Consider the following 16,166-nt stretch of genomic DNA (forward strand, 5'->3'; position numbering starts at 1 on the left):
TTTACAATTCATTCAGAATAGTATCATCTTTCTAAAAGAATTATGTTTTGACACAACAAGAGCATTTTATCCATTTGAATAAAAAGGCTACTTTTTTTTAAAAAAAAGTATTTATTCTGAATCTAATGTTTAACAATTAACCAAGAATCCTTTCAGCTTACATCTTTGAAAAGTCCTACATACTGCTGATTAAAGTGGTTACAATATAAAACCTGGGCTCTATTCATATGGAATCATAAAATAAGGAAGTATAGCAAAAGAAGTAGAAAGAGAGAAGAAAAGAAGGAATACGAAGAAGAGAAATATACAGAGCGATGAGAGAAATGGCAAGCCAAGAAAACCCCCAATGGGGTCATGATGGGTTATACATAACTGAAATGACCAAACAACAACAAAATTATAGTGATATACCAAAAATGGAATCCAAAGTATAATGGAAAACAGAAAAGAAGACAAATAGATAATGGGTTGAGAAAGGAAGCCACATACATCAATACAAATCATACATTTCTCTTACAATCACTGCAATTCTTAAGCATGTTTAAAAAAAAAACTATCAGTAATGACTTCAATACTATGGAAAACATAGTGAACTAAAATTGAAAAAAAAATTAAGAATTTTTAACCATAAAAACTAGTTCCTTACCTCAGGAAATCTTGGATTAGCTTTATTCAGGGCATGGGAACATGCATTCACAGCATGAGCTAATTCTTGCTCCAAAAGACTGTGTACTTTTGCTGCTTCACAGATTCTATAAACAAAACAAAATTTTAGCAGCCTACCTTTTGGGGGATCATCGGTATGTAGTTTTGTGGGATCAGGATAGGGAGACATGTGAGAATTTGAAAAATGTGGGAAAATAGTAAATAACTTAAATAAATTAAAAACAATTCTCTTTTAAGTCAAAATACATATATTGCAGGAGAAAAATACTTTAAACACCATTAATTTAGCTCAAATTCTATTACAATAAACACCCTTATATAGCCAAAAATATTTATACAGAAAGTGCCAAAGCTTAATCAATGACTTAAATACTCAAGGATTATTTGATAAAACATAAATTCATTAATTCTTTATTTATCTTGCACCATCGGAGAATCTAACTGTTATATCAAAATACAATTTCCTTTTCACAATATTTTAAGTGCTAAAACTTTATTTTCACCATTTTTGGTGGAAATAATTCTAAAAATAGATGTGAGCAACAATAACTGATTGCCAAAAAAGTAGTTTATAAGACATTAATGATAAAAGATATGTTTAGAAAAGGAGAGAGGCTAGTCATTATTGATTAAAATAATAATAGGATATAGCATTTATATCATGCTTTAAGATTTGCAAATAAGTGAATGTATTTTACATGCTATCCCTGTTTCCTGCTCTAAATGTAAACTCCTTCAGAGTAGGGACTATTTCATTTTTATCATATTAAATCTCGTCTGAAGCTTGGCACCCAGTAGAATAGGCGTTTAATAAATGTTTAATTGGTTGATCCAACTCTGTCAGTGTGCTAGTGCTTACCGAGTAATAAGTTCTTCTGCAGCCTGTGAACAGAGTTGCATCTGTGTAACTTCCTCTTCTGTTGCTAAATCAATAGCTTGTGGTGGATATAACTGAGGTCGGGAGGGTACCTTAGAAGCATCATACTTTTGTTTGTCTTCCCAAGATTTAAGGGTATTTTCAAAAGCCTATTGAATTCAATATTTGGTGAGTTATTAGCTTATTGTTTTGCAACCAAATTAAATAAGAATGCTGCATGAAAGCGATCTTTTTCCAACTAAACTAATTAAATCCAATAAAAATATAGGAACTGTACTAGATAAAATGTTTTCATTTTGCTACAAAATCAAAATAACTTTAAACGTATGTATGTGTTATATAGTTATACCATTTATTACAAATACATAATAAAACACAAATTATATATAAAAATATACCTATATCTTTTATCATAAAATTATAAATGCATAATATGTTGTAACTATAATGAATAAATAGGAAAAAATAAGTACATATAATTACATTTACAATTATAAATATATCATTGTGATAATTATAAATGTATATTTATTATATCTTGTGTAGTCAAATAAAAATATTTGTGAGTCCACAGATATATACATATAAATGTATGTATGTATGTGTTGTATATGTTAACTGATATAGCATTGAAACGCAGAAGTGCCTGAATTTTATATTTTAATCTATGTGAAGATAAATGTGCAAGAGAATGAAGTCTATGTTTTTAATGTTTTAAGTGTTTAATCTTAGAATTAGTGAGCACATGAGTTGATCATAAGCACATGAGCTTATTAGCACATGAAACTCATTTGAGTTTCTAATATTAGAAGAAAGCTTAATCTTCCTTTTATTTTTTATTTTCCAGAATGAGTCAAGTTAATTGTGTTGTTTTTTAACAAAAGGTAAAGTAGCAAACCAGACACAGGCAGCAAAATGGTTCCTGTTACGTACTCTGTCTCTTGTTAACATCTGAGCTCTGTTTTTGTGCACAATTTTAATAATCCCTGGAGGTTGGATCCATGCCTCTCCATCTACTTGAACTGGCACCCCTTCATCTCCAAGTATGGTTATCTTTACAGACCGACACTGAAATAAAACAAAGATGTTATTTTATAGCACAAATAGATCTGGATAATAGTCTCTCTGCACTCAGCTTTATTTTAGAGGCTGTGGTTTTTAGCCAGGATTATCCAGAGAAAAGATATGTTAAGAGTTAACATTAAAGCAAAGTCAACACTTTATAAATTAGTATCTGACATCAGTTACTTAAACTAACTCAATTCTCCCTGACCCAGGGCCTGTTGTTGAATGTTGCAAAAGACACAGACCTGAGCTATTCGGTGATGCTGTAGTTTGATGACTCTGGACATTGCCATCTGCATACTACCAAATACTGCAACGACCTCCAGTATCTTGTCATCAAATGATGGTGCAGTAAATATCTGCAAGGAAAATGAATACACATCCAGAGAAAGGCTTAAAAACTACACAAAGTGTTAGGTTTCAAGCGTGAGGTAAACTTTAGTCTAACAAAATCAATTCTTGGAAATAAAAATGTTCTGCAGTATAAAAGCATTTATGATTTAAACAATGAAGAGAATAGCAGATGAATTATGGAAGCTGGGTCTCTTCTATAGGACATGACCTACCAGCAAAAAGAACTAGAAAAAAAAAAGCATCAAATTATACACAAAATATAATGAAAGCTGGCTGTTGACATGGTATAATTATAAGTGTTTCAGGCACCATGGAGATACAACTCCTATTCCACTTTCTCTTCATAAAGCAACCTTTTGAAATTATTTGGTAATTCTAATGTATTTATAAAGGCTTCTGACTAGCACAAAGAAGTTTCAAAAAATTTCTCATCAAGGACATGTAAGTATATCTTTCTAAAATAGCACATGAATATTTAGAAAACCCCAAAAGCTCAAATAAATTGTAACTTTAGAGGAGATAAACATTAAAATTGTGACTAGAATGTTATATGTGTTATTATAGGCTCCTTGTTTGAAGGAAATCCACCAAATAATTACCAACAATGAGAGTGCATATAAATCACTTGATGAATAGTAATTTATTTCTGGTGATTAATGCAGAAACAAATTACCATTGGAAAATATTGATTATTGTATTTATAGTTACATGCATCTCCATAACCCTTTTTATTATGAAATACTTTGGGTTTTTAGGCAAATTTAATCAATTTATAGTTTTCCTTCAATTCCATAAGTAAATCTTTTATATTAAAAATAAAATAATAATCACTCCATACCAAAATATCAGGCAATATATATAGGTTATTTTAAACCTGAAGTGGTTTACATTTGAATACTTTAGTAAATTGTACTTTATTTCTGATTATTAATGTGGAAATAAAATCATTAGTGGAAAATTAATATTAATTTCATTAGTAACATCAAGACACATATCTTCCTATTGAGGGCAATAAATTATCCCAAAATTTGAGGATGTGATATCATTTTAGGAGCACTGATTCCTTACAAAATATTTAAAGTATGTATCCATATCTAGCCTAACTTCTGCAATTTACACAATAAAGAATTCCAAAGCTGAAATGATTTGTCTCAGCTCACAAAGATAGAAAATATAAAAAAGTCAAGATTCAAGTTCAACACTGGCCAGATTTGAAAACCTTTCTATTAAGCTCTAAAATGACTGTGCTTATTGCAACTTTCTTGACTTCAGATCACAGAAAAATACCTTTAAATTATAGAAGTGATCCACACTTTGCTGTTTATTTTCATACTTTGGTATGTTCATGGTAGAAAAATGGGAGAGGAAATTATGAGAAATCAAAGGAAACAGAAAAACAAAAAGTCAAAAATGAAAAGATCTCTTTTTAATCTCCATCAAGACATTATTAAAGCACAAGCTCTCTGTTATTGTCATATATATTCTTGAAATTGTCTCCTGATCTCAAATTCCTGGAAGTTAAAAGTAAATTCAATCAGAAACTATTTAAATAAACTTCTGATTAAGATAATTTTTTTTCAAACTTAAGACTAATAGAAGGCATATGTAGAACTGTAGTGGTGGGTAAGGATGGGGGTGGGGGAGTGTGAGGAGAGGAAGGATTAGATTGTTTCCTGTGTTTTCTGTAGTTTTCCATTTTGCCCCAGTCCTCTCTTCTTTCTCTCTTCAACTTTTCAGCTTCCTTTTATGTACTATCTTTCTCATTGGAATATAAGCTCCCTGCGGAAAGGAATTTTTTGTCTATATTTATATTTCCACACTTAGCACAATATCCAGTACACAATATATGATTGTTAATTGACTGGCATATCTTTTTGTTAATTTTCTAAGTTAAAAGTGAATGGAATAATTACAATGAAAAGTATCACCACGTTTTTAACATATTTCAAACTAATTAATACTACTTACGTCGTCTTCTTTAGTTCCGCCCCAGAAATTAGTACCTCCAGCATAACTTGGGATATTCAACACTGCTATTCCCTGTAGACTAGGAAGGGGAATATACTGTCCATCACACTGAAATATAAAAGATATCAGTAAGAATGGAAAGAAAAAAAACTACAGAAAATCAGTTTTTATGGTAATTATCTTGCAAAATTATTCTTCCGTTTTCTGAAGGTCTTTAATTTCTAAATAATTCCAAAAAATAAATACAAATAATTATGATAAAGAAGTCTAGAAATACTCCATTTTCATATTTTTCATGTTATTTTTCACCAATTATGAAATCTTCAGAAATTTTTCAAGTATATTTAATATATTCCTTGACTGATATCTGATTCTGAAGACACCCAATAATGTGGAAGCAACTCTGGGCTATTGAATTCTAACTCTATGTAGTATATTCTGGAAAAGCTTTGATGACAGGCTCTTTGATAGGCTATATGTTTATTGTGCAATGTTCTGTGTGAGTTTAGAGATGCCGCACTAGAATCAGAAAAGTTGCACTAACCATACTAAATTATAAAACTCTCTGTTTTATATCCTTGAAGAATTAAGTACAGAACAACCTAAATCAAAGCATATGTGGGAAAGTATTCTAAAGCTCTCACTTTGTAACTCATCTACTTAAGTAACAAGGGTCCTATAGATAGGAAAATGTGCTTCCTATTTATTTACTTAAAAATTTTGTCAATTGACTATCATGAGTTAACATAAATAAAGGACTTTGCAAGCCTTAAAGAACTATATAATTGCTGGCTATTACTAGTTTCTATATTATTAGAAATTACTATTATTTTCATTTAACAAAAGTATTCCTTTATTTTAACATATACACAGTTTCTCTATAGATAAAACTAATGTCTCAGATCATTTTATAAAGATCAAATAAAAACTTTATTTGATTCAACAAATGGACAATATAAACTTCTGTATATAAATCATGTCCATTCTCCAAGAATTAGATCAACTCTCTACTGCTCCATGAAATATTTCTTGAATATGCAGGTCTAGCCTGATGTCCTTCTCAGATAATTCTATAACTGTGAAATAGTTGATTTACTCAAGATTGAGAGACAAATGAATTTTGTCTCTGGGGTTGTCATTTAGGCAAGTCACTTGTTCTGAATATACATTTTCTGTCTCTACTCAATACTGTTTGTGATGTTTAAAAAGTTCAAAACATACTTTCTGGGTAATGAATCATTTTATTAAGAATGCTAGTATTCTTAACAAAGGAATGGTCATTTGAATGTGGACCAAAAACAACTCATAGTGGTGAGCTCACAGTTTATAGGACCTTGGAAATGATGTGACAATCAACTCTCTTTGACTAACAAGTAATAAGAGAATGAATAGCGTAATGAGAGATGGGCTTATTCCAATGAAAAACTCGAGGTACTTAACACTGAGCATCCAAATCTTGGTCAAAGAGATTTATCAATTTCCATATCACCATCTGAGCAAAGGGAAAATCCACATTATCCCAGATCTTTCTCAGCAAATACAATGAGCAGGAATCTATCCATTTACCTAAACTTAGAATTTCTTTACTATTTTTAATTAGATCTCAGTCATCCTGGCTCTGTAAGTCTCTATCCAAAATTTCCAACACTGCTTTATTTCTGGGTGAGGTGATAGAAAAGGGAAAAATCCTGAGTTCTAATTCAATAATTAGTTATTAATATATGAAAAAAATAGTTTTTCTCATACTGTTTATAAAAGCTAACCTTTACATAGTATTTTGAGCTCTGCAAAGTACTTTACATATCATATACCACCTGTGAACTTTACAACAATAATGTCAAGGAAGTGCTATTATTATTGCCATTTAAAAGATGAGATAGAGAGAGGCTTAAATAACTTGTCCAGTATTGCATAGCTAATGTCTAGGGCAGAATTTGAACTCAATCTAGCTGTCTGGATACATAAGAAGAATAAATAAAGAAAATTTGAGTTTGCCAAAACAAAAACTTTGCCTCGATTTATTAAATATTATTCCTAGTTTTCTAAAAGAAAAGGAAGATTTTAAAAAACAATTAACCAAATTAACTTTACTGACTAAAGTTTACTCCATTCACTTCCTAACAAAAACAAATTCCCAATATTTAGTAAAGATTTGAAAATATTTTTAAAAGTTTATATAGCAAGCAAGTGATTATACCTTAATATATGATAAAAAAAATTATTTGGGTAAAGGCAAGATTCTTTTTTCAGTATTCAAATGTGTATTAAATGCATACAAAACAGGGAATCATAGGTTCGGGTATGTCCTTAGACATCATCTAATTTCATTTTTATAGATAATGAAATTGAAGTCCAGAAAAGTTAAATAATTCTGGCAGTTAATTTTAGGTAACATTTCTATGTAGATGAGATAATACTCAAAGTGCTTTGCAAACCTTAAAATTTATATAAATACTTGTTATTTTTATGTTTATTGTTACTTTACCAAAGTCAAACAGCTAGTAAGTGGCAAGGCAGGATTCCAATAATAATAATAATGATAATGACAATAATGATGATCAAAAATAATAAATTAATTAAATGTATAATTATAATGTTCTCTTATTTAATAATGAATCAATGGCCACTATACTGCACTGCCTTATGCCCTTGTATGTTTTTCAGATAAAGAGAAGGTAATGAGCTGGGTTTTTTTTTTTTAACAAAATTCCATTATATTTTACTAAAAAATAATCTGACAAAAGTAGCAGTTTAATGAAAATGACTATTTTTAATAGGAAAATGTGATTTAAGGTTATTTGAAGACACAGATTATAAGTTCTGACATTATTTTAAAATAAAGCACCTTCTAAAACTCCTGCCATATTTCACTCTTTAGCTTCTAGCATAAGAAAAATCCACCAAATAATACATCAGGCAACCCACATCTTTCTTCCTATTCCTTAAACTGATAAGTGTTATTTTAGACAAAGGGATGCAAAAAAATGTGTGGCACATCATTCTTGTTCTAAGTTCTCTTAGCTATAGTGAGAGTGCTACATTCAATACTTCAGTGAGATTTGATTTGGTTACCATAAGAGTGACTTCTCTGAGACAGACAGCAATCCCTCTATATTTGAGTAGACTGTCTTTGAAATCATCAGGGGCTGAAAATTTCAACATCCTGTGGCTGACTTAATGAGTCTCTTAGAACTTTATCAGGATGGGCTTTAGAAAACACACAGACTTGTCACAAACTCTTTGCAGCCTGGCAAGCCCTGCCACAACTTTTAACACTCTGGTGTAGCCTTTCAGCTTTGCTTCCTTGATAGAATGAGGCATTGGAATATGACTTGAGTGGAGAGTAATATTGTAAATTATCATTTAATTATTAGATAATAAAATCCACCTTAAAAAAAAAAACTCTTGAAAAACTAACAAAAAGTTTATTTTTAGGCTGCTAAAACCAAGCATTTCATTTACAAAGGCAATAGCTAATGCTGTTTCTTTTCTCAAAGCACTGTACTAGAAGTTTGTTTTGTTTTGCATTCCCCTAATTTACTCTGGGGATGTATCATTTCATAGAGGCAGCAAGGTGGAGCAGTAGATAAGCACTGGGCTTGGAATCAAGAAGACTCCTCTTTAGCTCAAATTCAAACTCAGACTGTGTGATTGGCTGTGTGATTGGGCAAGTGACTTAATCCTGTTTCCCTCAATTCCTCACCTATAAAATGTGCCAGAGAAGAAAATGACAAAACTTTAATATCTTTGGCAATTCACAACCAATAATTGAATAAATAATTCATTAAAATGTTACAATTAAATCAATTGGATAAAAATAATACTATTGTCTTTTTCCTCTTCATCTTTCATTGGCTTTGGATACATCTTTTTCCTTAAATATTTGTGATCCTCAACCTGAGAGTTAAGAAAAAAATACTATATGTGTGACAGTAAACTGGTCAAATATATGTTATGTTTTTAAAGGAAAAATTACTATATAGTCTTTAGAAATAAAAACATCAATATTCCTACAAGCAAAACAAACTTTACATTTTGCCAAAACATATTATTTAAGAAATAGCGTATGGAAAGAGTAAATGTAAAATCAAACTATTGCAAAACATAAAGAGTTTTCTTTCCATTTAGCATAAATAGTTGTCATTATTCCAGAACCTCAGTAGTAAAGAAGTAGGCTTGCTTACTGTTTCTAGATGACTTTACAGAGATTTGGTAAGCTCAATTTGAAAATTACTTCACTACTCCTGCCAAGGTAAGGTTTGATCACTGACAGATTTTCAAATGTAATCTAGCACAAAGATATTCTCATTTAAGCTCCATTAAGACATTTGTATAAATTAAAATGAAATTAACTAAAACAATTTTACCTCAAGTTGAACTCTTTGTTCTAAATTCTTATAGGTTCTTTGTAATAACTCTTTGGTTCCAAGGACCCCATACCACATCATGTTTTTAGTTCGGCTTCTGAAAATAAAATTATTTAATATACTAAAATATGTAATTTCAGCAAAATACTTATTGTTTATCCTTCAAATAAAAATAATTCTGCAACAAATATTAATAATCATGAAATTAAAGTAAAAGTCACTTTACAATAAAAAAAATTTTGCAAGATTTAATTAACTGACTATGCCCCAAGGACTATAAAAACATGTATACTCTTTGATCAAGCAATATCACTACTAAATCTGTTTCTCAAAGAGATTTTTTAAAAAGCTATATGCATAAAATATTTATAGAATCTTTTTAGTAGATACAAAGAAAATTGAGGGAATGTCCATCAAGTGGGCAAGTTGTCGTATATGACTCTAATAAAATACCATTATGCTATAAGAAATGATGAGCAGGATGACCTCAGAAAAAAACCTGGAAAGACTTAAATGAACTGATGCAAAGTAAAATGAGCAGAAGCAGAACACTATACAATGCAATATTATATGACGATCAATTGTGAACAACTTCGCTACCCTTAGCAATACAATGATCTATGACAATTATGAAGATCATAAGAAAAAAACTGCTGTCCATCTCCAGAAATTGAACTGGTGGAGTCTAAATGCAGATTGAAGCATATGTTTTCTTTATTTTCTTTATTTTTCTTGGGTTTTTTTGTCTGTTTTCTTTCACAATGTGACTAATATGAAAATGGATTTTGCATGATTATACATGTAAGACCCATGTCAAATTGCTTGATTTCTCATTGAGGGAGGGAAAGAATTTGGAACTTAAAATCTGAAATAAAAAGAATGTTAAATTGGTTTTCACATGTAATGGCGGGGGGATAAAATATTGAATGAAAAAAGATTTAATTACCTGCATTTTTCAGGGTGTTCCTCTCGCTTATTATTAAACTCTAATGAAATTTTTGCATCTAATCCAATTCCAAAGTAATTGTTCATGACACATTTTTCTGAATATCCTTCTCTATATTAAGAATAAAAATAATGCATAGTATCAGGTACATGAAAACAATTATAACCCTTACACAGACATATAGCATCTAGAATATCTTTTGTTGAGACTGACTATTCTCTCAGGGAAAAGGAGCAAAATTGGTTTCACATAAAAGTGAGCAAAAATCATCTTTGAGCATAGATTACAACATTATTCAAAAACCAAGCTGCTGTGAAGAATATAAATAAACATTAGTCATTATCTCTTTAAAACATAATCTCTTAAGTAAAATTTTAATATAAATGACAGATACCTTTCTATATATAGTTACATGTTGTGTATGTATATGCATAACAAATATATGCGTATATAACAAATATATGTGTATATGTACATATTATATACATATATATTGATGTCACTTCAAAATTGTATAGTAATAGTGAGGAAAAGAGAGAAAAGAGAAAAAGATAAAATAAAATATAAAAACAAAATGTATTTTCTTACAGTGAATCTGGATCTGGGTCAATAAATGGCGTAGCACCAAAGGGATCAATATTTGCTAATAACATTTTGCTGATAATAGAACTCCCAGCAATTGAAGCAGCTAATCCTGCTCTTAAACCTGATGAGAAGGGGAGAAAAATACAGAATTACAAATCAAAACCCATAGCAGAAAGCATTTAAAAACTAGTACTCTCTGGCATCTTTTATTGTTGTTGTTGTTGTTATTATTATTTTTATTATAAGTCAATTGGGATTAAACTTGCCCAGGGTTATATAACAAACAATGTTAAGTGATTGAGGCTGGATTTGAACTTGGGTCCTTCAGACTCCAGGATGGGGCTCTGTCTACTACACCACATTGCTCTCCCTATATTTTGTTATTAAAGCCCCCTTGCTACCAAATGTAAGGAGTTCAAAGAAGCTATTCTCAATTTATGTAATAAAAAGCAAAGATTTTGATAGATGCTATTTCTTATCTGAAATTCTGAGGAGCCATATTTTTCCGAAAAAATATAAGCAGAACATTTAACATGTACACTCAGGAGGAACCTCTCTAAAAAATAATTCCATTGGTTTTATCACTGACTTCTTTTGTTACAGTAAATGAAGTATTAGGTCTTCAAATGAGATAAAAGGATAACTGAATTATCCAAATTATCATGAGCATATCATTTTCATAAACTACAAGCAGATGAAACTCCCAAGTGCAATATGATAATGGGACATACAAAGTAGGGAATTATGAATAAACAATGAAAGAACAAAAGATTAAAAATTGTTGCTACTTAGCAGAGGAATTGTCAAGGAATACACAAACTAAATGTAAATCACTAAAGAAAGAACTTGACTATTTTGTACTTATACAAACCCAAGTTTTAATTTCTTTGAAAAATCTTCAAAATGCAAGTAAAAATATAAATCAAAGGTAATCCACTGAATCCTACACAAGAATCCTAGCAGTGAGAATAGAAGTAAAATCTGAGAGAATAGATATCAAAGTTTAGGTGAATAAAAAATACAACAATGCAACATCAAAACAAAGAATGATGAAGGAAAGATAAAAAGAGGAAAAAAAGCAATTGCAGGTATAGCATATACTGGGGAATTATTAAAACACTATTATCTTAGCATGATTATTCTCCTCCATCCTTTTAACCACCCGCACCCCAAAATTCTTTTCTTCAACACAAACTATTATTTGAATTATTACTGGTGAAGTCTGGTCTACTGTGAAAAGAGCTTAATTTTATCCTGCCATCAAATCTAAAAGTTTTAGAAATACTATAGCTTGTTAAAAAATTAATGTCAAATTTGGAAAAAAAATGTTTAACAAACAAGAACAAAAGGAATACTATAGCTTGTCATCTCTAATTCTTAGTGATCCAAACTTTCAGTAAAGACCACCTTTATTTTTCAGAATGTCATCGAGGCTAACTTTCTATCTAGCAAGCTGTATAGTGTAATTCTTTCCAGATCTTGACAGATCTGGATCTAATTCTAAGGGGCCTTAGAAGCAGGTTGTTCTGAAGATCCTACTCTTCCCCCCGTTACAACCTACAAAGGAGATGAGGAAAAATCAAGAAATCTCCAAATATAGTGTATAAGTCAAAGGGGACTTTACTGTTTATTAACTGTTTATTTTACCCCAATCAAAAATTTTTCTAGATTGCCTTAGTCATGGTCCAAATCAAAACTAGACTAATCTCAGGATCCTCATATTTACTCCAGTCCTAATTCTCCCCCTCCCCCGAGAGGTATCTCGAAGCAAAGGAAAATTTAATGTCCTAAAAATGGCCAAATATAGTGTAACCTGGGAAGCAATAATGAACACAATGACAAATGTTATCAGAGAAGTCTGTTATAGGAATTTCAGGTTACAATCATTAAGAAGAACATGTTTTGGGTTTTGGTATTGGTATTTGCTTTTGGTTCATAGTGAGTTAATGTATTTCGGAGTTGCTATTACCTGGACAAATTATTCTGGTATTAAGCACAGGAAGATTTTCTTTGTTGGATGTCAATATTGGACCAGAAATTGAGATAGGTTGAGAACAGCTTTGGTTGATACATGTATCTGGGGACCGAGGTGCAATTTTAACTGTTGGCAAAAAAAAAAAATCTAGATTAGAAAAAGAAGTAATAATATATCCACAAATAGACACACATGACCATATACCCAAGATCCAAAGAAAAGGAAAGAAGGCTTAAGGGAAATCAGGATTCTTTTCTCTATTACTTTTTTATTTACTTTTCCTAAGTACCAGTATATTAAGAAGATTCTGAGTTTATCAGATGCAGGAGGTTTTTGGTTTCTGATTTCAGAAAAGATCATATGATTTCAAGAAAGAAGGGGCCTCTGAGATAATATAGTTCATTTGAGAGATGAGCAACTGAGGTCCAGTACAGGGAGTGACTTTTCCAAGATCACAAAGATAAAGAGTAGATTTGAATTTGGACACAGGTCTTCTGTTTGTAAACCCAATGCTCTTTTCACTATATCACACTATAATAGTAAGAAAAAAAAGTGAAGGAATATAATCATTTACATATATTGGTATGGCCAATGGACATTCCATGGGTATACAAAATTTATTACATCTAATAACTTTTTCAGACAATAGACTGTTTAGTAAATTTACTGATCTTTTTATCTAAGAAAGGTCTAAAAATATTTTTACATATAAATACATAATATTAATTTTAAATAAAATACTTCAAGATGTAACTGAAGAATTTTTTTCTACAGAGCTTCAAAGAAAAAAAGCATTTGTCAACAATAATTTGCTTTCAAATCAAATGCTAATACTTATAGCTTTCCTGTGATGTTAGTGCAAATCACTGCCTTCATTGTTCTGCTATATACCATATGTATGCATTATATATATGTATTAAAACACCAATGTACTATTATTTGAGGTTTATTTTTTTAAAAGGACTTGTCAAACTATTTAATTAGGATAATTTAATGGTCAAATAATGTCTCCAAAGGGACAGCTAGGTAGCTCAGTGGATAGAATGCCAAGCCTGAAATCAGGAAGATGAATCTTCCCAAGTCTAAAACGCGTCTCAGACACTAACTTGCTAGGCAAGTCACTTATCCTTGTTTGTCTCAGTTACTCATCTGTAAAATGAGCCAGAGAAGAAAAAGGCAAATCATTCCAGTATCTTTTCCAAGAAAACTGCAAACGGGATCACGAAGCCAGACATGCTGACTGACTGAACAACAATAACAAAATGTCTTCAACTAACTTGAAAAGACCCTGGAAGGTAATTTTTAAAACAACTTCCAAATTGAATTATCTTTCATTCTTCGTGACATGAAAACAGATTGCTAATCTTATAATTCGATTGTCCTTGTGTTTTGGGACAAACCAGGTGCAGTAAAAGAAAGCAGAAGGACAGCTGCTCTTTAGTTTGACAGATGGGACTCCTGGGGCTAAGTTGCCATAAAAATAACCTTTTGATGTTCATGCTCTGATAAAAACCAACAGTCTTAATGACAAGAACTGATGTGGCATTGATGGTAATTTAATTCATATCTCGTGGTTTCTTCTTAAACAGAAAATTCTATTGGCAGCATTTATATGTATTATGCTGCATGCATTTTAGACACATGACTTATAATATAACTTAACAAAAACAAAATTGGGCTTAGGCCCAGAGATAATGCATTCTTAATAGACAAGCACTACCACATCAGCATTAATTCTTTGGGGCCAGAATGACTGCCATCCAGAAAATAAGCAGAAGTATAATCCTAAATATGTATAAATAGATAGGCAGATAGACATAGATATTTAACTAAATTTCTATGTTCACCAAAAAAAAAAAAAAAAAAAAAAAAGAAGAAGAACACTATTTATGGGGAGACTAAAAAATCTCAAACACCTTATATAGCTTCTAATGTAAAAAAAAGATGGAAAAATTTGCTGAAGTTATTAGCTGATCAATCAATTGATAAACATCACATGCCTACTATATGCTACATACCATGCTAAGTGCTACAAAGGCACAAAGAAGCCCTCAAGGAGCTCATAATCTAAACGAAAAGTAATAAATATGTTGATCATTAGTCATTAGTTTTGAGGAGTCTATGACAAAACTAGACTGAAAAACAAAAGCAGAATGGCTGAATTCCATTATAATTTTACTATTAGCCTCTCACCAGATGGATATTCCTTTCCATCATCTTCTTTATCTTCTTTAGAATATTCTGTTTCTCTACTGTCATCCAGGGGAGTTGACAACAGGTTACCCTCTTCATCAGTATGAATATTCTGTTCATCTACAACTAGAAATGAGAACAAGACAAATTTAATATTTCTAAAGACAAAAATGATTGTAAGAATAGAAAAAAGGTGAAAAAATTATTTCCCTTTTCTTTCCAGAAATTTTATAGAAAAGGGAATGTTAATCCAATAATAGCAGATAATTGTACGATAATTACAGAATGAATTTTGGATACTGTTATTACTGTTTCAGAGACAGTGTGACATAGTGGAAAGAAAGATAGTCTTAGAGGTGGCAAGACCTAAAATCAGGATTAATCCCTAAAAAATATTTGACAACCTTCTAAGTCTTTAAAAAAAAACTTTCTAACTTGACAACTTTCTAAGGAAATTAACTAAAGAATTAATTGGTGAAATTCTACTTTGACAGAAATTTTCTCATTGAGTTTCTTATACTGATTAAATTCCAAATATGATTTTTTTAAATGGGCAAATCATTACGTTAGCTAAGATTCTAAGAAAAACATACTCATTTAACCAAAATTTTGATGAAAAGATGCCAAATTGACTCAAAAGATGAACACTATTTACATAATTATGAATGTATAACATATATTAGATTGCTTGTTATCTGAGGAGGGAAGGAAGAGGAAAAGAAGGATAGAATTTGAAATTCAAAACTTTTGTAAAATGTTAAAAATTGTTTTAACATGTAATTTAGGAATAAAATAAAATATTATTATTATTATTATTTAAAACATGGAAACTCTAATGCCACCTGGAAGAGAGAATAGATGCTTCATGACCTTGACTTTGCTCATGTGTACCTTTTTCAGCCTGTTCGATAATTTGCCTCACTGCTTTCTTCAAACTGTTTGCTCTCAACATTAATTCCTTTGGCTTGAAAGTTTTCTGTGCTGGAATCTTTGGGGCACCCTCCACAATGCGCCCCTTGCTTTCAGATAAGGATTCTTCACTTGAAAAGTCCACAGATTCTCCTTCAACATTGGAAGTGCTGTGATGTTTAAATACTGGGACTGTCTGAGCTTCCGCATGTAAAGTTTGCAGTAGTTGGTCAAGTTTTTCATTTAATATTGCACACTGGG

At 30.8% G+C, this 16,166-nt stretch overlaps 1 protein-coding gene across 9 annotated transcripts in view; it reads right to left on the reverse strand.

The window, feature by feature from the left end:
* Window positions 1–16,166, reverse strand: part of DGKH (diacylglycerol kinase eta) — a 217,618-nt gene that overhangs the window by 24,281 nt on the left and 177,171 nt on the right. For all 9 annotated transcript variants that reach the window (XM_031958432.1, XM_031958431.1, XM_031958438.1 and 6 more), the window contains 11 exons: window positions 15,888–16,161; window positions 14,997–15,122; window positions 12,798–12,929; window positions 10,832–10,949; window positions 10,244–10,354; window positions 9,298–9,394; window positions 4,931–5,038; window positions 2,854–2,967; window positions 2,477–2,611; window positions 1,526–1,692; window positions 647–752 (listed from right to left, as the gene is read on the reverse strand). In XM_031958432.1, the coding sequence (XP_031814292.1) occupies window positions 647–752; window positions 1,526–1,692; window positions 2,477–2,611; window positions 2,854–2,967; window positions 4,931–5,038; window positions 9,298–9,394; window positions 10,244–10,354; window positions 10,832–10,949; window positions 12,798–12,929; window positions 14,997–15,122; window positions 15,888–16,161 (1,488 nt within the window). The remainder of the gene's footprint in view (window positions 1–646; window positions 753–1,525; window positions 1,693–2,476; window positions 2,612–2,853; window positions 2,968–4,930; window positions 5,039–9,297; window positions 9,395–10,243; window positions 10,355–10,831; window positions 10,950–12,797; window positions 12,930–14,996; window positions 15,123–15,887; window positions 16,162–16,166) is intronic.

The sequence above is a fragment of the Sarcophilus harrisii genome, chromosome 3 (genome assembly GCF_902635505.1).
Source record: "Sarcophilus harrisii chromosome 3, mSarHar1.11, whole genome shotgun sequence".
Taxonomy (NCBI): domain Eukaryota; kingdom Metazoa; phylum Chordata; class Mammalia; order Dasyuromorphia; family Dasyuridae; genus Sarcophilus; species Sarcophilus harrisii.